This window comes from Artemia sp. Qi Xiang Cuo, chromosome 13, assembly GCF_049724085.1.
Source record: "Artemia sp. Qi Xiang Cuo chromosome 13, ASM4972408v1, whole genome shotgun sequence".
Classification (NCBI taxonomy): domain Eukaryota; kingdom Metazoa; phylum Arthropoda; class Branchiopoda; order Anostraca; family Artemiidae; genus Artemia; species Artemia sp. Qi Xiang Cuo.
The window spans coordinates 61,598,967-61,626,902 of NC_142806.1; the positions used below are offsets into that span (position 1 = coordinate 61,598,967).

The 27,936-nt window shown below is 35.1% G+C and overlaps 1 protein-coding gene across 1 annotated transcript; it reads right to left on the bottom strand.

Annotated features, from left to right (window-relative positions):
• On the bottom strand, positions 1–27,890 carry LOC148945514 (uncharacterized). Its single transcript, XM_089099214.1, has 2 exons — positions 27,737–27,890; positions 1–396 (listed from the first exon to the last, which is right to left on the bottom strand). Exons 1-2 carry the CDS (start codon positions 27,888–27,890, stop codon positions 104–106), a joined length of 447 nt encoding a protein of 148 aa, XP_088955340.1. The 3' UTR covers positions 1–103.
• Positions 27,891–27,936: the final 46 nt, after the last annotated feature.

A 27,936-nucleotide genomic window follows, 5' to 3' on the forward strand; every position in this document is an offset into this window, starting at 1 on the left:
TCCTTGCAAAAAGTCCGAACTTTGTAATAAGTTTTAGTAACATATGGAAAAGATAACGAAATTAACAGAAAATTGTCTTATAGGTCCAATAGAAGAGTACAAGTTAAGACGTACTCCGAATATCAACATCTTCAACTCTTGCAAAATAATAGTCTTGAATAGGGGTTTCCGCTCCTTCCTCATATTGAATAGTTCCATTGTTTGGATGACTTAACTGCTCTTGGGATTCCTGAATAATAGTTTCCTGAAAAATAGCTTCACCGTCTTCTGTTTTTCTGCAGAGGATAACAATTACTATAGTTAGAAGAATGGAGAGGAGAATGACTATTCCAATTAATATGAAGTTTAGATTTCTTTGTCTTGAACTATTTAGTCTGAATGGTTCCGGCAATTTAGCTGTAAAAAAAAAAAAACAGTGTATCAAAACTTTTGTTTCAGAGAAAATAGTATGCGCCTTGAAAGAAGTGTGCAGTTGAAAAAAAACACACACACACACACACACACACACACACACACACACACACACACACACACACACACACACACACACACACACACACACACACACATATATATATATATATATATATATATATATATATATATATATATATATATATATATATATATATATATATATATATATATATATATATATATATATATATATATATATATATATATATATATATATATATATATATACACACACACATATATATATATATATATATATATATATATATATATATATATATATATATATATATATATATATATATATATATATATATATATATATATATATATATATATATATATATATATATATATATATATATTAGGGTGGTCCTTATTTTTCAAAGTTGGATTTCTTCAGCAGGCACCCCCTAATCTTTTTTATTGTTAAAATACCACAGAATCCCAAAAAAGAGCCAAATATATTGACATTAAGAGGTCCCTACCAGAGGTTAAAGTTTTTGGTTACTGCATGCTCATTGCTCATTGCTCAGTGCTGCATGTCTTGCACAGTTTTCAACAGTCAACATTACACTATAGTACAGCATGGTAGCTTTCTGAACTGCTGGACTTATTTACTTATTTATCTGCAGGCTTCCCACAATGCATTTCAGCACAGGACGCCATTTTTGTTGTATGCAATGTGAGTGAAAATGCATATTTCAGGTTTTTTTAGTTTTATGAACTGCAATATATTAATTATGCTTCACACTGATACAGGTAACTTTATTAATCCGATATTTTGTTGCAGATACACTGACACTGACACAGCAATGGACTGCATGGACTGCATGGTTTGTACAGGTGACAGTACTGATGCAATATTAAAACCAACTACAAGAAGTGAAACAGACATATGGCTCATCCGGCAATTATCAGACACTCTAATTTCAACAAAACTACTGTCAAAGAAGGAGGTCATGGCGCTATTCTGTCACTACAAGCAAGTGACAAACAAGAAAGTCTCTGAAGTGGCACATTCCACAGCCAATGATGCTCTTGCAGTTTGGGCAAAGGCACACATTCCAACAAGGCTCAAGAAACATGTGGTAAACAATATTCAGTATCTCTTTAAGGAGTATGACAACCTGAAGAGAAATAAAGAAAACAAAGCCAAGCGTTCTGAAACACTGAAAAAGAAGGATGAAGAGAGGAAAGTGGGCCTCGACGTTTTGTTTGACATTCCCCACGCCAACGCAATGGAGATGATATGTATTCAAGAAGACCGTGAGTTTCTGTTAGCGCAGCGGGAACCAGGACGCCGTGGAAAGATGGGCAGTGTCGACAAGGTTTTAGAAATAAAAAGAGCATCATCTCAGAAAAGGAGAGAGTACCATGACATAAGAATTGAGAAGGAGAGGCAAGAAAGAACAACAAGAGAAAAGATAGTGACACTGGAATCATCATCTGACAGCGACACTGACAGCAAAAAAGGTCAAGAAATTAAAGACCCTGGAACAGAAGATATGAAACCGTCAACCTCAGCAAAACGTCAAAAAAGAGGACGAGTATACATATTGGATGACAAAATGTCAGCTTGTCTGGATGTGGCTAAAGTTAGTGACAGAAGTGCTGTATTACTTCTTGTTCCGACTCTGCAACACTTTGGTCATTATCCTGCTGAATACAATGTCAATCGCTCTTCAATTCGCAGAGACAGAATGAAGCGGCGCTAGGCAATAGCCGAAAATCTACAACAGGAGTTTAAACCATCAGTTCCTCTAACTATTCACTGGGATGGAAAACTCCTAGAGGATATCTGCAGCAGACAGATTGTCAATCGCCTCCCAATTTTGGTCTCCGGAGCAGGTGTAGATCAGGTTCTTGGTGTTCCAAACCTAGCCTCAGGAACTGGCCAAGCTTCTGCAGCAGCAGTTTTTGAAGCAGCTGTGGATTAGGAACATTACAGATAATGTAAAGTACATGTGTTTTGACACCACATCTGTCAATTCCAATGCAAGAAATGGTGCTTGTATCCTTCTGGAACAAAAATTTGACAAGGACATGCTTTGGTTTGCTTGTCGACATCATATCTTAGAAATAGTCTTACAAGCAGTGGTTCTTGATTGCCTTGGTCCTAGCAAAGGCCCAGAGATAACAATTTTCAACCAGTTTAAGACCACCTGGCAGTCTATTAACAGAGCAGACTTTCAGACAGCTTCATCAGATGAGTGTGTGTTTACAGCTTTTTCACATGTAATCACAGATATCGTAGCATTTGCTGAGATGCAGACACTACTGTATCAACCCCGTGATGATTACCATGAGCTTTTGGACTTGACAATCATATTCCTCGGTGGCACGCCCTCTAAGGGAATCTCGTTCAGAGCTCCAGCTGGGCTGCATCAAGCAAGGTGGATGGCAAAGGCCATCTATGCACTAAAGATTTGGATGTTCAGAAGTCAGTTCAAACTCACGAAAAGGCAAGAAAAGGCCCTTGCTGATATTTGTCAATTCACTGTGATCATCTACGTGAAAGCATGGTTTCAGGCATCGTCAGCACCATCAGCCCCTCGCATTGACCTCCAACTTCTAAAGGACATCTACAGCTACAGAAAAATATCAGAATCGATATCAAAAACTGCATCGAACAAAATAATAAGACACCTACGGAACTTATCAGAAGAGTTGGGGGCACTCACCTTCTTTGACAACGAAGTATCAAATGACACCAAACATCATATGGTTACGGCTCTGCAAACATCAGGAGCAGAGCACCCGCTGAAGAGGATAACGGTGGACCCATTGACACTTAGGGAGAAGAAGTTAGAAAACTTTGTCACACAGAATACCAACAGATTCTTCAGCATTACTAAACTGCCTTCATCATTCCTAACTAAGAACATTGATTTGTGGTCAGTTGACAAAGACTACCAGACAGTTAAAAATATAGTGCACAGCATGAGGGTAGTTAATGACATTGCTGAACGTGGTGTTGCACTGATGGATGACTATAACAAACTGCACACAACATCTGAAGAACAGAAACAGTTCCTGTTGCTAGTTGTTAAGGAGTACCGACAGCGTTACAGTGATCGAACCAAAAAGACACCGATGAACCAGTCTGAAGCCCATATATGAACTGTGTTGTTTGACAATTGAAGTAACTGGACGCTATTACTATTGCTGGACACTACTGCAAATCACTTATTTTCTGTTTAGTGTACTGCAACTCAACAGTCATGTTTGATATTATTTAATTATATTATTTTAAATGATAAATGATTTTAAATAGATATTATTTAAATGATATATATTATATATATTATATATATATATATATATATATATATATATATATATATATATATATATATATATATATATATATATATATATATATATATATATATATATATATATATATATATATATATATATATATATATATATATATATATATATATATATATATATATATATATATATATATATATATATATATATATATATATATATATATATATACTATATCTTTAAACGAGCAATAATTGTTTATTTATTTATAAATTTATTTTTTCTTGAAAAAGACTCCATATTTTTTCGGGATGGATTTCTGGCCTAAAAAAAAACAATTTATATAGGTCAGAAGTTTGAGAAAATTTGTTAAAAGCTTCAATTTTGGAAACAAAAAATATTTACGTGAGTGAAAGCATTTTCATATACATCAGTATTGCAATGACGCCATGTGCCAACACAATTCTGAACCGAACTTAAAAATATCTGATTAATATCATTTAATCTTTGGTACTCAGTTCCGAATTTCAAAAGCTATTATTTATACTACAAAAATATTTATGGGGTCTGATCAAAAATTATAATTTTTTCATTGAAACTAGAGAAATACCTGAAAATTTTAAAAGAAGCTTTATTTTCTATTACGTTAAATCTATTTATAGCATAAAAAAGATATACGACAGAATAAACACCAGCAAGCATACAGTTTTCAACAAAATTCCGTTTAATAATGCCTGTAGGAAGACCCAAAACCGAAAATTTGTAATTATTACAAATGATAATTTTTTAGAACGACCAAAACTATTAAACGTGATAAGACCAAGAGAATGGCCTGAAAAAATTAAATTCACAATGGGTGAAAATCAACAACCTGGACAATCAAATGAGACGAGACCAGTACGGGCAGCTAAAGCAAGGGGCATTGACAGTTTGTCTGAAGTAATCAAAACCCAAAATGAAAAAGAGAGAAAAAGTGGCTGGAGGACAAGCGACAGCGAGATTTAAAACGTGTTACAATTGAAAATGAAGAGCAAGGACAAGTGAGGTTAGAATACATGGTAAAACGAGAATTAGACTGTGTCAAAAATGAAAATGAAGAAGAAATAAATATTATTTTAGAAGAACAAAGCCATTACAATTTTTGAAGCCAACAAAACGTGGTGTAAAAGCCAGTACAAACCTATAAAGCTGCCATAAACAACGCAACTGTTTATTACAAGTCATTGGCCTTCAACGTTCTAAATGTTCCCTGGGCAGCCCTCCATTTTCCCGAGGAAAGAGTAGCAAACAAAGCTGACTCATTTGGAGGTTTCTAGTTACAACGAGAATCAATATATACACGCCTAAAGCATGCCGAGTGCCAGGACTCGGCTTCAAAATCGGCTACGTAGTTTTTTTTTCTTAACTAGCATATTGACATTTCTGGCCATTAGAACGATCTAAAAGGGTCACAACTTTAAGGAAGAAATTGAATTTTTCCCAGGGTTGCTGTATCAAACCTGTGGTCACGCCATGACATCAAGAAAAGACTAAAATTATCCGTGATTAGAAGACAATTGACGATGAGAATCCATATATAAAAGCTAGCTGCGTGCCGAAAGTCGGGAAAAGGTATTTATTCGGTAAAAAACAAAACACTAAAGAGAAAATTAAAACGAAAAAGAAGAACAATTAAGATAAATAATCACTTAAAGACGGCCTTGACATCACTGACCTATCCAATTGCCTAGGACAAAGCAGTTTAACCCAATAATAAAAAAAAATAGAAGTGTCCAAATACATGCAAAAAAAGCATTAATAAATGTAAGCCGTCGTAAAATTACAATCAAAAGTACATCAAATCTAGTGAAATATTCCCAAGTGATCATCTCCTATCAGGGATCCTCAGAGGAATAGTCGCTATGCTAGAAGACACGTTCTGCGTTCACGTTCTAAAAATTAAATTCTCCAATTTGTTTAAGAGGCATTGCAAAAACGTTAGAGCACATATTTTGCAATTTCAACGTCCAAAGTCGTGGGTTGGATCTATGTCAAAATGTAAACTTTGCTTCATAACTCTAATAAAAATGCCCAAAACCTGTTACGTTTAAAACGTTTCTTCTAAGCTGTAGCTTGTCAATGCAGCTTTACAATTTTGATTGGGAGACATATAAGAAGAACGGCTCCACTTAGCGTTTAGACAAATTCACCTTCTTGTAGCTCATTACCTTATGTATTAGAGAACGTATCTTCTTTCGATTCAGATGATTTTCAAAAGGCTGAATATATATATTGAAATATAGATAGTTAATGCATACAACGTCAAAATCAAATCTATTCTTTGGGTCTCAAAATCTCCTATATCTCAGTTTCGACTACAAAACATGTCAGACATGTCAATTATCCCTGGAAAATCCTGTATCCTTTTCCCACTAATAGCAGTCTCGCACAATGCCTAGAATTACCTTAAAATGGGAAAAATATCCCGAAGTGGAAATGCTGGCTAAGTCAAGGGTGACTTCAAAAGAGTTTAAAGGACACTTGCCCTTATGAGTTTTAGTGCATTAAATTCCTGACCTAGCAAAGTGGCGCGCCTACCATAAGCTCTTTATGATATCACTGTGATATATATACATACATCTGTCCCTTTCGCGCAAATGCAAGTAATAAAGCACATGTAATAATTAATCCAACAAAACAAAAATACAACCAACACAAATCCTCACTTCATACTTCGGAACTGAACCTTGGATTCTTTTATTCTTACTGGTAATATAACTCTTGGGTAATGATATCTTAAATTGTGCAAGACTTTCAGAGCAAGCAACATCCTCTAGTAGATGGTTCCATACTCTAGAACCAAAACTGTACAAAAGAAAGACAGGTACATCAAAAAGTAAATGATTTTATTACCAAAAGTAATAGACAAATAGAACTATTTTTTCAAATCGTTATTTTGACGACCGAGGCATTTATTATTAGTCCAGTAAATCTACAAAACTCTGGGACAAAATTACAATAAAAAAGATTTTTACACAGTCTTGTAGAGAAAATATTCTGTACAACATACCAAAAGTCCCCAAAAATCCCCTTGGCGGAACAGGGTAAACAATAGGGGGAAATAGGGAAAATTGGAAAATTCAGCGGCAGATTTATTTTGCGCTCGAATTTCACGACTGCGCTTTTCTGTGCAGAGAAATCGAAAAAAAAGAAAGTTATGTTGTTTTATCGCTGGACTTGGTTTGATTTCCCCTTTAGTGGGGGAGGGGGAGGGAGAAAACAGTATCCTCGAGAGTTGTGTGATATGGCTGGTCAAAATGTTGCCCCCAAGGTTTTTTTTACTCGATGATTTCAAAAAACATGGTATTAGGTTCGTATCTTGCTTTTTTGCAGTGTTTTCACCATAGGGAAGACAATGCATAATCCTTCGGAGTACGTGGGCAGATTTACTTCGACTATATAATAGAAATATAAGACAAAATCAAATGTAAAAAAGGAAACAAATCAGGTAACTTCGGTAATCACAGCAAAAGATAATTACGGTTTTATTGAACTAAAAAGGATAAGATCAAGGATTTGTACTAAACATAGTCTTCTTCATTGTTATCAACAAAAACATATTTATTGAAACTGGTATTCCCTTGGCAGTATTTGCAAGCAAGTGTCCAAGGCAATTCATTTTTTTGGCAATTACGGCGTGAACTGTCACAGTTGGAACGCGTGCAGCTGCAAGAATCACATTAGCCAGTGAGGCAGAGTAGGTCCGCTGTGTGTCATGATTGGAGTGAGGCGTCCGTCACGTAATCGCCAACTCCAGTCTTTATGGTCGAGTTCTGACGCAGTATTATTTCATTCCATTACCTGATAGAAGACTATATAAGAATGAAATTTCACAGTCGATGGAGTTGGTGGAAGTCTTTCTGGGCTCACAAAAGTTGATGTCTTTGAGCTATTTAGTTTTTCTTGAAAAAACCCTGTACCTAGCTTTGCTGAGACCCTCCCCTTTCTTAGCCTTGTAGAAACACAGCAAAATATTTTTACCGTCTTGCTGGATTTCTTCCTTCGTAGATCGTGGATTATGGAATACTTCACAATTATTCCTAAATTATTTATGGCCTTTCAGGAATGGCAGTACAGCTTCTTTCCTATTCCGAACAAACGGGACGTCGTGACGCAACCAAGAAAAGCACGACCAACAAGAATAGTTACAAACCTGCCCCAGCGATCCTTTGATAAAGTTGATGTAGTAGTATTTAGTTGACAGCGCTCTTCACTTGATGCTGATTTAGAAGTAGAGATCCCTGTCTTCCGGAGGCAAGTGATGGAGGAGAAGGATCAATAAATCAGTGTCGTTCCTGACTACTGAATGAACGACAGTGAGGTTAGCTTGGACAACCTTCTTACCAATAGCTTGAATAATTTTCTGCTTATTGTTAGGATTCCGTAAGAAGTCCTCCTTCTTCCTTTGCAGCTTCATCCTCAGTGTGGAATCAACGGTAGGAAACTGGATACCTTTCGTTTGTCTAAACTGGGTGACATCTTTGGTAGACGGACCTGAAGTGTAACCATCAAAGACGATGGAAGTGTTTGAATACTTTTGTGTCATAAATGAAACGTAACTTGCCAATCTGTTTGAAATACTTTCCTGTTTTCCATGGAATATGCTGGAGCAGCCATCTGCCATCAATCATGTATTTTTCGGCTCTTTTCATAGGACTTTCAGAGGTTCTGCCTTTGCTAATTTCCAAATAGCTTTCGTTAGCTCCACTTTATCTGGCTGTCGCAGCAGGCTTGACGATTCAAAAATGGCAGTAGGGTAGCTTGAGAGTTCGAATCTGAGAGTTTCTTTCATATACCCGCCGGCTGTAGTTGCCGCTGATGCAAGACGTTGGAACAGAAGACTTGCGTCAATGTGTATGTCTTCATCGTCAGCTTCGGAAATGGTGCCTTAATAAGCCATCGTAATCGCTTTGCTTTTGCGCTTGAAGATGTAGTGATCGGCATCAGCGTCGTCCATTGACTTCAGAATTTCTTATCCTATCGCTTTTGCTGCATCCGTGTTGACATCCGTGGTACTAAAGCCTTTACGTCCTTCTTATCCGAGCTAGTCTTGCGGAAACGTACTGGGCACATGACACTTACTTAACACCGGTTACCACACTCAACACTCAATACCGGCACTGGCATTGACATTGCCCAGATCAACCTTTGCGTTTCACTCATTCCATTTCCCCTCGGGAGTCCCATGCTTGTTTTCAGTGACCTCATCAGTACTTGATTAATTACTAAGTTGGAAGAGAGCCCAGCTCAAAATCTATCGCTTCTTTGAATGACAAACATCCCATCCGTGATGTCTTTATACAGTTTCTAGTTACTTTCTTTCAGCTCTTCCATTTGCTGAATAAATATTCTCACCGATTTCGTATACAGGTTGTGGCCTGCAGCTGCAAAGTAAGGGACCATCTCAGAGAGTGCTTGAAGATGCTGCACCCTGTTTCCTGTCCGTTCTGCCCTGATGGCCTTCCTAAGCACTCCGAATATTTATGGATACTGAAGCCATTTTATGCAGTCCTTTTGTTCTCCAGCGTGTTTTGAAACTTCATGATTCGTGCTTGGATTCGACGCATTACGTCTGCGTTGGTTGCGTCTTCAAGGGTTACCTCCTCATTCATTAGAGCCATACATATTGCCAAAGCTTCTGCAAAGTCTTGATGACTCGCACGTATGTCATCTGTGCAGTCGAAATCATACGATTTGCAAATGAAAATGATCTGCAATGCTGAATCTATAAGCTCGTGTGCTCTCATGGTTCTTGAAACAACCTTACCGCTAAGGATATGCTTAATGGTGTTATCGGCATACAGGTATTCGAGCACTTCTTTTATTTTTGTTTCTGTCAGCAAGTGCCCGATCGTTCCAAGAAAGCTCATACTGCCATGGAGACCACCAATCATCGGAACTGCTGCCTTGAGAGGACTATCAGCAGGCTCAACATTGATGATGTTCACCGCTTTCATGTGCACAGGCTGGTCGAAAATAACAACGGGTGCCATTCCCTGCCGGCGTGCTTTATCGGAGATAAAACCTAAGGTCGTGTATACACAAGAAAGATCGGAGGAATTATGGTTTATCATAGGCCGAAAAAGAATCGACGAAGCGCCTTTGTATGACCCATGGTGAAGTGCTTGCCTAAATCTACTTCATCCGACCCGTTTCGTGTCATGTATCCAGCTTGCATGCCATAGCAGGTCAATGCCATCGATTTTGTCGTCGAAGGTGATGGTCACGATGGGTTTTTACACAAGACTGTTCTCCTGTTGGCTTCTGTCTTAGAAGTAGAAATGCACTTGTCCAACTTACTGGAGTACTTCAAGGCTTACAACTGCTCTTTGAATTATGATTGGAAATTTGGGTAGCCTTGGTGTGGCAGCAGCTAGCATGCCCATCACATTGAAAGTACCTTTTCCGTCGATAGTGCAAATGTTGTGACCGACATTGTCGCCAATGAACTGGATGAAGGTTTTAAAAGTCATCCCTGGAAATTCATTGCCGCGAGTTACTGAGGCAGAACGCTCGAATCGCAGCACTTCAGAGTAAGAAGTACAAAGACCTAGCCTATTCATCTGGTCGATGAGAAAACGTGAACCAGATTTCTGGTTTAGCTGGAATCCAAGGTATACTTGTAAAGGAGCCAGCAAAGATTGGGGACGGCAAGCCTGCATTATTGCTTGGCCGATTAAACCTACCCGTAGGTAGTGAATCTCCGGCAAGCAGGAGAAGAGAAGCACCAGGAAATAGGATATTAAGCTCTCGTCAAAACGGTGTTAGAGGGTTTTAAAACTGAGTTGATAGACCTTTGTCTCCTCTCCAAATTCTGTGGAGCCGTCTGACTATCTTTTCACTTTAGAGAATATCTTGATTTCCCCCTTTTTCACCTTGTAACTGGAAAACGGGATGAAAGGCTAATGACAGAGCAATCAAAGTAATATATTCATTCTTCTCGCACTGGGAAACCCCATAAAACAAGTTTTGTAGACTGCTGTATAGAATCTTTATTTACCCCCTCTTTTCCCCCTGTAAGTGGGGAAACGGGGGAACGACTTATTATACAGCAATGAAAAATGCATATTCGATCTTCTTGGACCCAAGAGCATCAGGAATGCCATTCTCAGCATCAAAAACTACTGGTCGTAGATTTTCGAGTTTTCCCCTGGATTTTCCCCTTTCTCCCCATTTTCACCCTGTTCCGCCAAGGAGATTCTTGAGGTCTTTTGGTATGTTGTACAGGATTTGTTCTCTCTACAAAATGGTGTAAAAATCATTTATATTGCAATTTGTCCCAGATCTTCAATTTTTTCCGTATATTTACTGGACTATATAGCTGTGAACCTACCTTGAAATGCCCTTTTGATAAAATGTCACCCCCAATGAATTATAGGGAGGTGTGACAGTTTCTCTGGCCTTCTTCGTCTCTTAAAAACACTACTCCCCCCTCCCTCGACAGCTTCTTCAGTTTCGGGTGAAACTGGAAGATACTTGGCACTAATTCGGAAATGCATAGTGTTTGTTAAAACATTCTCAACAATGGGTGAATATAAAAATTCATTCAAATTTGAAACAGCTACAAGGTTATAGGTGTTGTCATTTTTGACTAAAATATTTATTGCTTATGAAACTTATGCAGCCGGGAAAAAAATGACACAAATTCGTTAATCTATTAAATAAATAAAACAAGAGTTCTTCATCTGAAAGTAAAGAGTGGCATTAAAGCTAAATTAAAAGAAATTATTACCTATATTACGCTTATTATTCCCAAAGAAAAAATCATTCTAATGATAAAAACCGATCTTCAATGCTGGGTAAAATTTACAAAACAGATTTTATTCTTCATCTTAACAAAATTAAAAAAAAAAGTTTTTTAAACTGAAAGTAAGGCGACAGTAAAACTTAAAACGAAAAGAAATTATTCCGTATATGAAAGGGGCTGTCCCCTCCTCAACGTCTCGCTCTTTGCGCTAAAGTTTGACACTGTCTCATAACTCTATTTTGTAGAACAATAAGAAACCTTAGCGTATAGAGTGAGGCGTTGAGGAGGGGACATCCCCTTTCAAATACGGAATATTTTCCTTTCGTTTTAAGTTTTAATGTCACTCCTTAATTTCAGTTAAAAAAATAGTTTTTTTGTTTAATTTCCGAACGTTTCTGAATTAAAGCAGGTTTTGATTTTGGCTCACCGTACATGAATAATTAAAACGAAATTTGCATATTAATTTTGCTTTTTTTGGTTAAATTATTTTCTCGAAAGTTGTTAGTGTAACCCCCTTATTGAATACGGAACGAACACATGTGCTGCCATCAACAATTGATTCTAACTCCAAACGGGACTCCATATATGGGCATAGAATCCCTCGAGGGGACAGGATTTCCGAGAAATTGATTGCGTAATCGAAGGGGAGAGGATTTCCGAGGAATTGATTGCGTAACCTAACCTAACCTATCATGAGGTCCGAACGGCACTCCATATATTGGCATAGAATCCCTCGAGGGGAGAGGATTTATATACGGGACTCCATATATGGGCATAGAATCCCTCGAGGGGAGAGGATTTCCGAGAAATTGATTGCGTGATCGAAGGGGAGAGGATTTCCGAGAAATTGTTTGCGTAACCCAACCTATCATGAGGTCCGAACGGGACTCCATATATGGGCATAGAATCCCTCGAGGGGAAAGGATTTCCGAGAAATCGATTGCGTGATAGAAGGGGAGAGGATTTCCGAGAAATTGATTGCGTAACCAAACCTAACCTATCATGAGGTCCGAACCCCACACCATATATGGGCGTAGAATCCCTCGAGGGGAGAGGATTTCAGAGAAATTGATTGTGTAATCGAAGGGGAGATGATTTCTGAGAAATTTATTGCGTAATCGAAGGGGAACTAAATTTCTGAGAAATTGATTACATAATGTCCCACGAGTACATAACTTATGCATGTTTTTATGGTTCTTGTCACTGAGAATGAAAAAACAGGATTTTTCTCACTTTGATGTATTTTCAAGGTCAATTGATTTGTTGGTTTTTGTCCAGGAGAATTGTCTCCGGGCGAAGTTTGCACATGCGCATTGACGGTGGGGAGAATGTATTGATCTAGGACTCGAGGGGGAAGTGGATTTCCGAGAATTTGATTTACGTAATCGATGGGAGAATGTATTGATACAGGACTCGACTATGACAAGTACAAACAATATATAATTTATACAAGTTCCTATGTTTTTTGCTACTGAGAATGAAAAAACTGGATTTTTCTCACTTTTATGTATTTTCATTGTTTATTAATTTCTAATTGGGTCAAGGTCGATTGATTTGTTGTTGTTTGGCCAGGTATAATGACACTGGGGTTATTTACATAATCGCTAGGGGAATGTATTGATCTAGGGGAGAGAATTTCCAAGAACTTGATATACATAATCGGCGGGGAGGATCTTTTGATCCGATAACGGGAAAAAGGATCACGTTTCTCCTTCTAAACCAATCAGGGAGCCGGAAATATTAGCGGGAGAGGAGTGCAGAGAATATAAGGAAAGGATTTTTGCTATAGTTTTTATTAGTGTGTGAATAAAACTCAAGGAGTGAGAACAGTTTGACTTTACTCATTAGGATATATTTGTGCTGATGATGAGTGGAATGTTTACACTATTAGAAGTTGATAGTGGAGTTGGTAGCAATGACACAAGAGCATCAAACATTGCGATGGAAATCACAAGAGGATCACGGCTTTGTCTGGAATGGGATGAAGTATATGCAAGTTATGTGATATCCTTAAGCAAATTTAAAATGGAGGATCAATTATGTTTCACTGCAAAAGTTGATATATCGCATGTGAATAGACTTCAAAGTGCTTTAAGTGCATCAGTGAAGCATATGGAAGACAATAAGCTATATCGCTAATTGTACATGTGTAATATTATTGTTGTAATTATACAATAAAATTGTTTCGAAATCGAAAATGTTCCCTTTTTTTTTGTTAGATTAAGTAGAACAAATCATGGTCAGGTTAGGTTAGAAATAAAGCCGAATAACTGTTCAAACGTAAATTTATGTAAATTTACTTCTATTGTTATATTTGTTAGAGTGGAAGAAACTTTTTTCCGCAATGGATATTTTTCAGGTGAAATTAAATAGCTGCTACATTAAATCAATGATGAGCAGAAATAGAGTTGAATAATTGTTTAAACGTAAATTTCTGTAAACTTACTTCTATTGTTATATTTATTAGAGTGACAGAAACCTTTTCCCACAAAGAATTTTTTCAGATGAAAGTAAAGAGCTACTACATCAAATCAAAGATGAGAAAAAATAAACTCGGATAACTGTTTAAGCGTAAATTTTCTATAAACTTATGTCTAATGATATTTTTGTTAGAGTGGTAAAAACTTTTTTCCACAAAAGATATTTTTCAATTAAAAGTAAAGAGCTGCTACACTAAATCAAAGATGAGCAGAAATAAAGTCGGATAACTGTTCAAGCATAAGTTTTCAGTAAACTTACTTATATTTTTATATTTGATAGGTTGGTAGAAAATTTTTTCCATAATTGATATTTTTTAAGTAAAAGTAAAGAGCTGCTACATTAAATCAGCGATGTAGAGAAATAAAGTCGGATAACTCTTCAAGCGTAAATTTTCAGTAAACTTACTTGTATTTTTATATTTCATAGGGTGGTAGAAAGTTTTTCCACGATTGATATTTTTCAAGTAAAAGTAAATAGCTGCTACATTAAATTAGCGATGTAGAGAAATAAAGTTGGATAACTGTTCAAACGTAAATTTTCTGTAAGCTTACTTGTATTGTTGATACTCTTATGCCACAATTCACTTGTAAACCCCTTGTACTAAACAGACACACTCTTTTGGGCTAAAAAAATGTCTGCTATCAGTTTTTTCACTCCATTAGCAGTACCTTTAATGGGATTGGCTCAAAGTTTCCTAAAGTAGATTTATATTCTTAAAATGTTAGGGGCAGAGAAAACTTATTAATTCCATATACATAAGATGGGACAATACAGATTCGATATACTATTGAATTTTAATATTAAATATTAGTTTCAAAAATTATGCTCTTGTTGGGTTAATGTATTTCACTTCCTTGACAAAAATAAAATCTTGATTAATATCTTCGGTAAGAGTTACGACTCGCTCTATCTCGACAGGTACACTGTAGATTTTCTTTCCTTCTTGAATTGCTGGGGTTCTTAACACAACAGTCCTCTCCGACTCTAATGGGTCCAAGCGTGATTTTAAACCACGTCGAATAGCTGGGATATCAGCCAAGGTGACAATAAGAAGTTCTTTACTCTTAAATTAAGGATTATGGATAAGTCAATGAATTCAAAGAATCAATATTTGAGAAAAAAACAATTCACAAATCTTTTGTTAAATAATTGGAATCTCAAATAAACAAAAATTACAAAAAAAGAATATTGTGTACGAAAATTTGTTCGCTTTCATTTTAAATTTGATATTGTCGAGGATTGAAAAAAGACACAAAATAGTTGCCTCACTCCTTCATAAACAATTTTAAAGGTCTTTCTCATTCTTGTGAAAACTTCTTAAATGCTGCTTAACTTAGTGTTTTAATTATTTCATTTTTCCGCACCGATGAAAAATCCTTTCGGCTGCGGAATTGAAATATGGTGCAATTCGAACGCTACAGTATTTTACAAAATTTATCGTGATTTAATCTGTTTTTTCAACAATTTTACATTCCATACAGTCTCAACTTGAATATTTAACTGGGACAAAAGCGGATGGTATCCAATTTGTTTGTAATAGCTTTCCATAAAATTTATTTTGATACCATTTTTTTTTGCCTTAAAAATTTATATGGGCTACTTGAAATATCCTTGGGAGATGGGGGATTCGACTTCTGCTCTATAAGTAGGTATCACTACCGTATCTCTTTCGAATACCCATAAAATCATAAGGTTTTAAAACTATGTTAGCAAGAAATCTAAAGAGGTAAAAGGAAAATATAGCCTAGAACTACGTTTTCTATACAATTACATCTCCACTAAAAGGGGAATCCTAAACTGGACTTTTTTTCTAACCAAAGTTTCACATTTGAGTCAAATAAATGTATTTTCCATAATTCTCTTACAAAAAACAAGAGTTTACGGTCAAAAACATTTATTAGTTCAGATTTTACGGAAATAGTTTATTGTCGAACCAAAACTAAACTTTTTTTCTAACCAAAGTTTCACATTTGAGTCAAAGAAATTTATTTTCAATAATTTTCTTACAAAAAACTTGAGTTTACGGTCAAAAACCTTTATTACTTCAGATTTTACGGAAATAATATATTTTTGGATCCAAAGCTAGACTTTTTTTAACCAAAGTTTCACATTTCAACCAGAGAAATATATTTTCCATAATTTTCTTACAAAAAACTAGAGTTTACGGTCAAAAACCTTTATTAGTTCAGATTTTATGGAAATAGTTTATTTTCGAACCAAAACTAGACTTTTTTCTAACAAAAGTTTCACATTTGAACCAGAAAAATGTATTTTCCATAATTTTCTTACAAAAAACCAGAGTTTTACGGTCAGAAACCTTTATTAGTTCAGATTTTACGGAAATAGTTTATTTTCGAACCAAAACTGGATTTTTTTATAGCCTAAGTTTCACATTTGGGCCAGAGAAATGTATTTTCCATAGTTTTCTTACAAAAAAACTAGATTTTACGGTCAAAAACCTTTATTAGTTCAGATTTTACAGAAATGTGATATTTGTTCAACATAGTTGATTTTTGGTCGTAACGAACACAAAATTAAACAAGTGAGAGACAAACAAGGTTAAAATAATTGGCCCCGAGTGACCTTAGAAGATAAAGCCTCCTTTGAAGGTGCAACTGTCTTTAAGAATCGACAGATTGTTAATGTTTAACCTTTTACGTCTGACCAGAGAGAGAGAAAGAGAGAGAGAGAGAGAGAGAGAGAGAGAGAGAGAGAGGAGGGGGGGATTTATCAACATGTATTATAATCTTTCGCACTGACTCGATGCTGTTGGTGGGCTAAGAATACAAATACCCACTTAAAGCGATGAAAAACAAATGATAAACGGAGATTTTGGTCATAACGAATACCAAATTAAACAAGTGAGAGACAAACCGGGTTAAAATAAGTGGCCCTGTACCACCTTATAAGATATATCCTCCTTTGATGGTGCAATTCTATTTAAGAATGGACAGATTGTTAGTGTTAAAGCTTTGAATTATGACAAGAGAGAGAGAGAGAAAGAGAGAGAGAGAGAGAGAGAGAGAGAGAGAGAGAAAGAGAGAGAAAGGGGGGTATTTATCAACATGTATTATAATCTTTCGCAATGACTTGATGCTGTTGGTGGGCTAAGAATACAAATACACACTTAAAGCGATGAAAAACAAATGTTAGAAGAAATATATTTTCCATAATTTTCATACAATAACTAGAGTTTACGGTCAAAAACGTTTATTAGTTCAGATTTTACGGAAATAGTTTATTTCGAAACAAAACTGGACTTTTTTTTGTTAGGGTGACAAAAAACTTTTTTCCACAAAGGACATTTTTCAACTATAAGTAAAGAGCTACTACACTAAATCAAAGATGAGCAGAAATAATAACGAATAATTGTTCAAACTTAAATTTTCTGTAAACATATGTCTAATGATATACTTGCTAGAGTGACAAAACTTTTTTTCCAAAAAGGACATTTTCCAACTAAAAGTAAAGAGCTGCTACACTAAATCAAAGACGTGCAGAAATAATAACGAATAATTGTTCAAACGTAAATTTTCTGTGAACTTTTGTCTATTGATATACTTTTTAGAGTGAGTAAAAATTTTTTCCACAAAGAAAATTTTTCTACTAAAAGTAAAGAGCTGCCACACTAAATCAACGATTAGGCGAAAAAAGTTCGAGTAACTGTTCAAAAGCTAATGTTCGGTAAACTTATTTCTATTGGTATATTTGTTAGAGTGACAAAAACTTTTTCCACAAAGGATATTTTTCTATTATAAGTAACGAGCTGCCAAACTAAATCCAAAATGAGCAGACAAAGTTTTAAATAATTGTTCAAACTCAAATTTTCTGTAAAATTATTTCTTATGGTATACTTTTTAGAGTGAAAAAAACTTTTTTCTGCAAAGAGACGACACACACACAGAGACGACAAACACACAAAGATGACACACAAACAGAGACGATACACGAACACAGACGACTAACATACAGAGACGACACACATACAGAGACGACACACAAATAGAGACGACACACGCACATAGACGACACACACACAGAGACGATATACACACAGAGACAACACACACACAGCGACGACACACACAGACAGACGACACATACACAGAGACGACAGACACATAGAGACAACACAAACAAAGAGACGACACACACACAGAGATGACACACACACAGTGGCGTGCGCCACTTAACCTAACTTAAACCTAATCTAGCCTGACCTAACCTAACCTAACCTTCCCAGCATTTACTGGCTTTATGCATGCATTGCATAGTGTCGCGTGCCTTCCTAACTGTAACTGGCTTTATGTATATATTTCATTGTGGCGTGAGCCAAATAACCTAATGTAAGTTACTAGTCTAGTCTAACCTAACCTAACCTAACCTCCCAACTTTTACCGGCTTTATATATAAATTTCATAGTGGCGCGTGCCACCCCAACTTTAACCGGCTTAAATATTTCTAAAGTACTAATAGATAGAGCGCTACCAATAACAGAATCGACTTTAGAGGACAATTTATGTCATGGGAAGATGTTTTGAAATCCCCCTTCCCCCCAAACTAAAAATTTCGAAAATTTTACTTTAGAAGCTTTTTTAAATATTTCTAAAGCGCTAAGACATAGAGAATTACACACATCAGAATCAATTTTAGATGGCAAATTATGTTATGGGAAGATTTTTCTAAAATCCCCCTTCCCCCCAAACTCAAAATTTTCCAATATTTTACTTTAGAAGATTTTTTAAATATTTCTAAAGCGCTAAGACATAGAGCGTTACAAACATCAGAATCAACGTTAGATAGCAAATTATGTTATGGGAAGAAGTTTTTGAAATCCCCTTCCCCCCAAACTCAAATTTCCCAATATTTTTCTAAAGCACTAAGACATAGAGAATGATGAAATATGTCTATTTCTGCTCGAAAACTCTCCCAAGGGGGTTAAATGATGAATGGGACAGTGACTTTTCTAGATTCCTCTTCCTTATGATTTTTGTCTGATTAACAAAAGGTAATATTCCGTTATTATTGTATATTACTAGATTTTTGAAGGTTATAGCTCCAGTGCAGGTTGAAATAAAGATAGAAAAAAGTGATGAATACCTCAAATGAAGTCCTCGATTCTTCAATGGCCATGTAAGTTTAAATAGCTTTTTAAGACATGATAGAATTTTTGAGAATTTCAGTGGAAATCTTCAGGGAAAATTTCAGTGGGTTTAGATTTCCGGTAAATTTACAAAAAACAATCCTGAAATTGTACTTTAGAAGCCTTTTTAAATATTTCTAGATGCTCTTTACTCTTCTCTGAAAAATATCCTCTTGTTGAAAAAAGTTTTTGTCACTAACAAATATATCATTAGACATAAGTTTACAGAAAATTTACGTTTGAATAATTATTCGTCATTATTTCTGATCATCTTTGATTTAGTGTAGCAGCTCTTTACTTTTAGTTGAAAAATATCCTTTGTAGAAAAAAGTTTTTGTCAAACTAACAAATATATCATTAGACATAAGTTTAAAGAAAATTTACGTTTGAACAATTATTCGAGATTATTTCTGCTCATCTTTGATTTAGTGTAGCAGCTCGTTACTTTTAATTGAAAAATATCCTTTGTGGAAAAAAGTTTTTGTCACACTAACAAAAATATCATTAGACATAAGTTTACAGAAAATTTAAGTTTGAACAGTTACTCGAGATTATTTCTCCTCATCTTTGATTTAGTTTTGCAGCTCTTGACTTTTAGTTGGAAAGTGTTCATTTTTGAAAAAAAGATTTACCTACTCTAACAAGTATATCTTTAGACATGAACTCACATGGAATTTACGATTTAATAATTATTCGTTTTGTCTTATATTAATCTTTGATTTAGTTTATCAGCTCATTGAATATAGTTGAAAAGAGTTCTGTGTGGAAAAAAAGCTTTTGTCAATCTAACAAGTATGTCATAAGACATAAGTTTACAGAAAATTTATGTTTGAACAATTATTCGTTATTATTTCTGGTCGTCTTTGATTTAGTGTAGCAGCTCTTTACTTTTAGTTGAAAAATGTCCTTTGTGGAAAAAAAGTTTTTGTCACTCTAACAAGTATATCATTAGACATAAATTTACAGAAAATTAACCTTTGAACAATTATTCGTTATTATTTCTGCTCATCTTGGATTTAGTGTAGCACTTCTTTACTTATAGTTGAAAAGTGTCCTTTGTGGAAAAAAAAGTTTTTGTCACTCTAACAAAAAAAAGTCCAGTTTTGGACAAATACCCCCTCTCTCTATCTCTCTCTCTCTCTCTCTCTCTCTCTCTCTCTCTCTCTCTCTCTCTCTCTCTCTCTCTCTCTCTCTCTCTCTCTTTCTCTCTCTCTTGTCATACGTCAAAGTTTAAACATTAACAATCTGTCCATTCTTAAAGACAATTGCACCTTCCAAGGAGGTTATATATTCTAAGGTCGCTCGGGGCCAATTATTTTAACCTTGTTTGTCTCTCTCACTTGTTTAATTTGGCGTTCGTTACGACCAAAAATCTCCGTTTATCATTTGTTTTTCATCGCTTTAAGTGGGTATTTGTATTCTTAGCCCACCAACAGCATCAAGTCATTGCGAAAGATTATAATACATGTTGATAAATACCCCCCTCTCTCTCTTTCTCTCTCTCTCTCTCTCTTTCTCCCTCTCTCTCTTGTCATACGTAAAAGTTTAAACATTTTAACCTTGTTTGTCTCTCACTTGTTTAATTTGGCGTTCGTTACTACCAAAAATCAACACCAACCAAATCAACGTTACTACCAAAAAAATGTTCAACACATTTCTGTAAAATGTGAACTAATAAAGGTTTTCGACCGTAAAATCTAGTTTTTTGTTGTAAGAAAATTATGGAAAATACATTTCTCTGGCCCAAATGTGAAACTTTGGTTATAAGAATATCCAGTTTTGGTTCGAAAATAAACTATTTCCGTAAAATCTGAACTAATAAAGGTTTTGACCGTAAACTCTAGTTTTTTTTGTAAGAAAATTATGGAAAATATATTTCTCTGGCTCAAATGTGAAACTTTGGTTAGAAAAAAAGTCTAGTTTTGGTTCGAAAAATAAGCTATTTCCGTAAAATCTGAACTAATAAAGGTTTTTGACCGTAAACTCTAGTTTGTTTGTAAGAAAATTATGGAAAATACATTTCCATGGTTCAAATGTGAAACTTTGGTTAAAAAAAGTCTAGCTTTGATTCGAAAATAAACTATTTCCGTAAAATCTGAACTAATAAAAATTTTTGACCGTAAACTCAAGTTTTTTGTAAGAAAATTATTGAAAATACATTTCTTTGACTCAAATGTGAAACTTTGGTTAGAAAAAAAGTCCAGTTTTGGTTCGACAATAAACTATTTCCGTTAAATCTGAACTCATAAATGTGTTTGACCGTAAACTATTGTTTTTTGTAAGAGAATTATGGAAAATACATTTCTTTGGCTCAAATGTGAAACTTTAGTTAGAAAAAAAGTCCAGTTTTAGATTCCCCTGCTAGCGGGGATGTAATTGCACAGAAAACGTAGTTCTTGGCTATAATTTCCTTTTACCTCTTTAGATTTCTTGCTAACATAGTTTGAAAACCATATGATTTTATGTGTATTCGAAAGAGATACGGTAGTGATAGCTACTTATAGAGGAGAAGTCGAATCCACCATCTCCCAAGGAAATTTCAAGTATACCATATAAATTTTTAAGGAAAAAAATGGTATCGAAATAAATTTTATGGAATACTATAACAAACTAATTGGATACCATTCGCTTTTGTCCCGTTTCAATATTCAAGTTGAGACTGTATGGAATGTAAAATTGTTGAAAACACAGATTATATCACGATAAATTTTGTAAAATACTGTGGCGTTCGAATTGCATCATATTTCAATTCCGCAACCGAAAGGATTTATCATCGGTAAGGGAAAATGAAATAATTAAAACACTAAGTTAAGCAGCATTTAAGAAGTTTTCACAAGAATGAGAAAGACCTTTAAAATTGTTTATGAAAAAGTGAGGCAACTATTTTGTATCTTTTTTCAATCCTCGACAATATCAAATTTGAAATGAAAGCGAGCAAATTTTCGTACACAATATTCTTTTTTGTAATTTTTGTTCGTTTGAGATTCCAATTATTTAACATACGATTTGTGAATTGTTTTTTCTCAAATATAAATTCTTTGAATGCATTGACTTATCCATAATCCATAATTTAAGAGTAAAGAACTGCTTATTGTCACCTTGGCTGGTATCCCAGCTATTCGACGTGGTTTAAAATCACGCTTGGACCCATTAGAGTCGGAGAGGACTGTTGTGTTAAGAACCCTGGCAATTCAAGAAGAAAAGAAGACCAACAGTGTACCTGTCGAGATTTAGCGAGTCGTAACTTTTACCGAAGATATTAATCAAGATGTTATTTTCGTCAAGGAACTGAAATACATTAACCCAACTAGAACATAGTTTTTGAAACTATTATTTAATATTAAAATTCAATAGTATATCGAATCTGTATTGTCCCATCTTATGTACGTGTAATTAATAAGTTTTCCCAGTCCCTCACATTTAAAGAATAAAAATCTAAAGTTATCCGACTTTATTTCTCTACATCGCTGATTTAATGTAGCATCTCTTTATTTTACTTAAAAAATATCAATTGTGGAAAAAAGTTTCTACCACCCTATTAAATATAAAAATAGCAGTAAGTTTACTGAAAATTTATGCTTGAACAGTTATCCGACTTTATTTCTGCTCATCTTTGATTTAGTGTAGCAGCTCTTTACTTTTAATTGAAAAATATCCTTTGTGGAAAAAAGTTTCTACCACTCTGACAAAAATATCATTAGACATAAGTTTACAGAAAATTTACGCTTAAACAGTCATCTGATTTTATTTTTGCTCATCTTTGATTTAATTTAGTAGCTCTTTATTTTCACCTGAAAAAATTCTTTGTGGAAAAAGGTTTCTGTCACTCTAACAAATATAACAATAGAAGTAAGTTTACAGAAATTTACGTTTAAACAATTATTCAACTTTATTTCTGCTCATCATTGATTTAATGTAGCAGCTCTTTACTTTCACCTGAAAAATATCCATTGTGGAAAAAAGTTTCTGCCACTCTAACAAATATAACAATAGAAGTAAGTTTACATAAATTTACGTTTGAACAGTTATTCAACTTTATTTCTATCCTAACCTAACCATGATTCGTTCTACTTAATCTAACAAAAAAGGGAACATTTTCGATTTTGAAACAATTTTATTGTATAATTACAACAATAATACTACACATGTGCAATTAGCGATATAGCTTATTGTCTTCGATATGCTTCACTAATGCACTTAAAGCACTTTGAAGTCTATTCACATGCGATATATCAACTTTTGCAGTGAAGCATAATTGATCCTCCCTTTTAAATTTGATCAAGGATATCACATAACTTGTATATACTTCATCCCATTCCAGACAAAGCCGTGATCCTCTTGTGATTTCCACAGCAATGTTTGAGGCTCTTGTGTCATTGCTACCAACTCCACTATCAACTTCTAATAGCGTAAACATTCCACTCATCATCAGCACAAAAATATTATAATGAGTAAAGTCAAACTGTTCTCACTCCTTGAATTTTATTCATACACTAATAAAAACTATAGCAAAAATCCTTTCCTTATATTCTCTGCAATCTTCTCTCGCTGATTTTTCCGGCTCCCTGATTGGTTTAGAAGGAGACACGTGATCCTGTTTCCCGTTATCGAATCAAAACATTATCCCCACCGATTATGTAAATCAAGTTCTCGGAAATTCTCTCCACTAGATCAATACATTCCCCTAGCGATTATGTAAATCACCCCAGTGTCATTACACCTGGCCAAACAACAGAAAATCAATCGACCTTTACCCCATTAGACATTAATAAACCATGAAAATACATCAAAGTGAGAAAAATATTGTTTTTTTATTCTCGGTGACAAAAACCATAGAAACATGCATAAATTATGTACTGTTTGTACTTGTCCTAGTCGAGTCCTGGATCAAAACATTCCCCCATCGATTATGTAAATCAAGTTCTCGGAAATTCACTTCCCCCTCGAGTCCTAGATCAAAACATTCTCCCCACCGTCAATGCGCATGTGCAAACTTCGCCCGGAGACAATTCTCCTGGACAAAAACCTACAAATCAATTGACCTTAAAAATAAATCAAAGTGAGAAAAATCCTGTTTTTTCATTCTCAATGACAAAAACCATAAAAGCATGCATAAATTATGTACTCGTGGGAGATTATGTAATCAATTTCTCAGAAATTTAATTCTCCTTCGATTACGCAATCAATTTCTTGGAAATCCTCTCCCCTTCGATAACGCAATCAATTTCTAGGAAATCCTCTCCCCTCGACGGATTCTGTGCCCATATATGGTGTGGGGTTACGACCTCAGGATAGGTTAGGTTAGGTTACGCAATCAATTTCTCGGAAATCCTCTCCCCTTCGATCACGCAATCAATTTCCCGGAAATCCTCTCCCATCGAGGGATTCTATGTCCATATATGGAGTCCCGTTCGGACCTCATGATAGGTTAGGTTACGCAATCAATTTCTCGGAAATCCTCTCCCCTTCGATCACGCAATCAATTTCTCGGAAATCCTCTCCCTTCGAGGGATTCTATGCCCATATATGGAGTCCCGTATATAAATCCTCGCCCCTCGAGGGATTCTATGCCCATATATGGACTCCCGTTCGGACCTCATGATAGGTTAGGTTAGGTTACGGAATCAATTTCTCGGAAATCCTCTCTCCTTCGGTTACGCAATCAATTTCTCGGAAATCCTCTCCCCTCGGGGGATTCTATGCCCATATATGGACTGCCGTTCGGAGTTAGACTCAATTGTAGATGGCAGCACATGTGTTCGTTCCGTATTCAATAAGGGGGTTCTACTGTTGTTTAACTTTATTTAAGAACGTTTTTATTAGTAATAAATATACTTAACTTACGAATTAACTTACGTAACGAACTTCTATATTCGTATGTTTTTATTACGTATATTAGGGGTTCGCCCCCTAGTCTATACCTCGCTCTTTGCGCTAAGGTTCAAATTGTGTTGCAATTCTTTAAGAATGACCTCTTAATCACAAATGCTGTTGATTAGAATAAATAGCTCTTATGAAATGACAAAAAAAAACTTTACCGTAAAGAGCAAAGTATTGACTAGGGGGCTAACCCACTCATATACGTAATGACTTCTGGTCGTTTTAAGTTTTGATGTTGCTCCTTACTTTCAGTTGAAAAACTTGTTTTTTATTTTCAATATAATTTCTGATTGTTTGTTTTAATAATGCTGGTAAATTTGGTGCCCCCTTCATATCAATGTCCCTTCCCCCATGAAACTTTTCTCCATGGAAAGATCCTCCCACGTAACCCCCGACCCCCTCCCACACTACCAGAAAAATCCCCCCCCTGAAAACGTCTGTATACTTTCCAAACATATTTGGATTTGACTTTAAACTATATGTAAACATTGGACAAAGTTCATAACTTGCAGCGCTTCCCCCGGGGACTGAGGAGGATTAAATCATCCTCAAAGACATTGTTATTATATTTTCGCCCATGCTGAACAAGATGGCTATCTCAAAATTTTGATCGAGTGACTTTGGGAAATATGAGCGTGGAATGGGGCCTAGTTGTCCTCCATTTTCTTGGTCACTTAAAAAGGGCACTAGAACTTTTATTTTCCATTCAAATGATCCCTCCTCGGATATTCTAGGACCACTGTGTCGATACGATTACCCCTGGAAAAAAAATAAAACACGCATCCATGATCTTTCTTCCGGCAAAAAATAAATTCCGCATTTTTTACAGATAGGAGCTTGAAACCTCTACATTAGGATTCTCTGATACGCTGAGTCTGATGGTGTGACTTACATTAAGGTTCTATGACTTTTAGGGGATGTTTTCCCCTTTTTTTGAAAATAGCGCAGATTTTCTCAGGCGCGTTACTTTTAATGGGTAAAACTAAAGTTTATGAAATTTATATATTTGAAATCAGCATAAGATTCTGATTCTTTTGTGTATCTATTGATATCAAAATCCGTTTTTTAGAGCTTCAGTTACTATTGAGCCGTGTCGCTCCTTACTTACAGTTCGTTACCACGAACTGTTTGATACAGCCAATGAGATGGCGTTTAATATATAAAGTTGAAAAAAAAAATTATTTTGCTTGGTTTTTGGAAACATTTTTGCTAAGTTTTTCAAACAATTCTTTGCGGCAGTCAGTAAAGTAATATTTGAACATTTCATAAAAATATGCTAATTTCTAATGATTTAGAAGCACTATACCTCCAACTCTTTCCTTTCTTGCATATGTACAGCATATTATCATCAGATTCTAGAATTTATTTTACTATTAGGGCAAGTTGCTCTTTACTTTTGGCTGTAGGTAATAGTTCATAGTTAATCACACAGTATGAAACATAGTCGTCACAGACAAGAATCAACTATTAAAAATTTGCATACAGTGGCTTGATTTTTGTTTCAGAAACAATAAAATAGGTATAAAACTAAGTTAGCACCCATGCAAAATAGTGGCGTCGATTCACATTTATTAAGGAGGATGCAAGCAAATTGTATTTTACAATATCTAGGGGGGATTTTGTCAATGAAACAAAGAGCATTTTCAATAAGAATGTCAGCAAAAAGGCATTTTTCAAAATCTAAGGAGGGAAAATCCAGGTAAGAGGTAAAAAGCTCCTCCCCCGAAAAAATTGCCATTGTTCCAAAAAGGGATAATTCCCTGATTATCAAAGTTTTATATCAACAATATTAATATTAAACATAAATGGAGAACTAAATCATGATAACGAATTAATTAAAAAGTTTGCAATTGCTTAAAAACAAGGAAGGAGAAGCAAGAAACAACCTGCAACAACAACAGCCCTTCACCATCCTACCCCTCCCCCCTAAATATACATTCTAATAATAAAAATTGGTATTCAATCCTTGGTATTTCACAATAGATAGATAGATAAATAGATTTATTCACACGAAGAGCCCAATTGGGCGATGGTGACACACAAAACAAGCGAACAAATACATCATCAAAACATAGACTGAAAAGACAATAAAACTGATTATTTAAGAAAATCATCACAATACCTCATACCTACCCCGATTAGCTTTCCAATATTATTTATGTTTAAGTACACCTACTTCTCAAAATTTCCAAAATCCAATCTTTCCCCCCGACCTCCCTACCAAATATTTCCGAGTGCAACTCCCTCAACATATAGATTTTGTCATCTTGTCTTGATAGGGCCTCTGAGATGATGACTAGTACCTGAATTTGAAGACAAAGATGAGTTTTTACAAAGTTTTTTACCAGATTTCACGGTGACAGTTGATAAATAAATATTGTTCTAACTTTTTCTTATCAAAATTTGTACGTCTTCTTGTATTTTCGTAACTAGATAGTTTTAATCTAATTTATTCTGTTTTAATTTTTGATATTTTGAACAGTTTTAATACCTCGCATTTATTCCTAACTTTATCCAAAGAGGGGAGTTAGTGCCCTCGGAGCTCTAAAATTCGCCAGATATTTAATAAATTAAAAATGAATTCGTCCATACAGTATTAAACATTTCGAAACTCTCTTTCGTTGTCTCTAGCTTACTTTGGGTGATTTTCCCCCTCCCTTGAATCAGAATGCGTCAACCAATGTATTTACCTTCATTCTTTTTTTTTAATGCATCGTCTGTCTTCAGCGGCTTGATCTCTTCAATTTCCACCGCGGCTGAATCCAAAGGCTCACAAGTAACGTTGTATACCCCTGTATTGTGTGTTAATCCTTTGTTTCTCTTGTAATCTGGTTCTGAAAACATTTTTCAGGTTTTAGTGACTGACTAAATTGTCTTGGTTTTTCTTTTT

What these genes read in the sequence shown, in the direction of transcription:
- LOC148945514 (XM_089099214.1), bottom strand. Translation starts at nt 27,890, where the DNA reads ATGTTTTCAGAACCAGATTACAAGAGAAACAAAGGATTAACACACAAT. An exon ending in ATTAAAAAAAAAGAATGAAG is followed by an intron (nt 397 to 27,736) that starts GTAAATACATTG and finishes TTTTTTTTACAG; the next exon opens with CTAAATTGCCGGAACCATTC.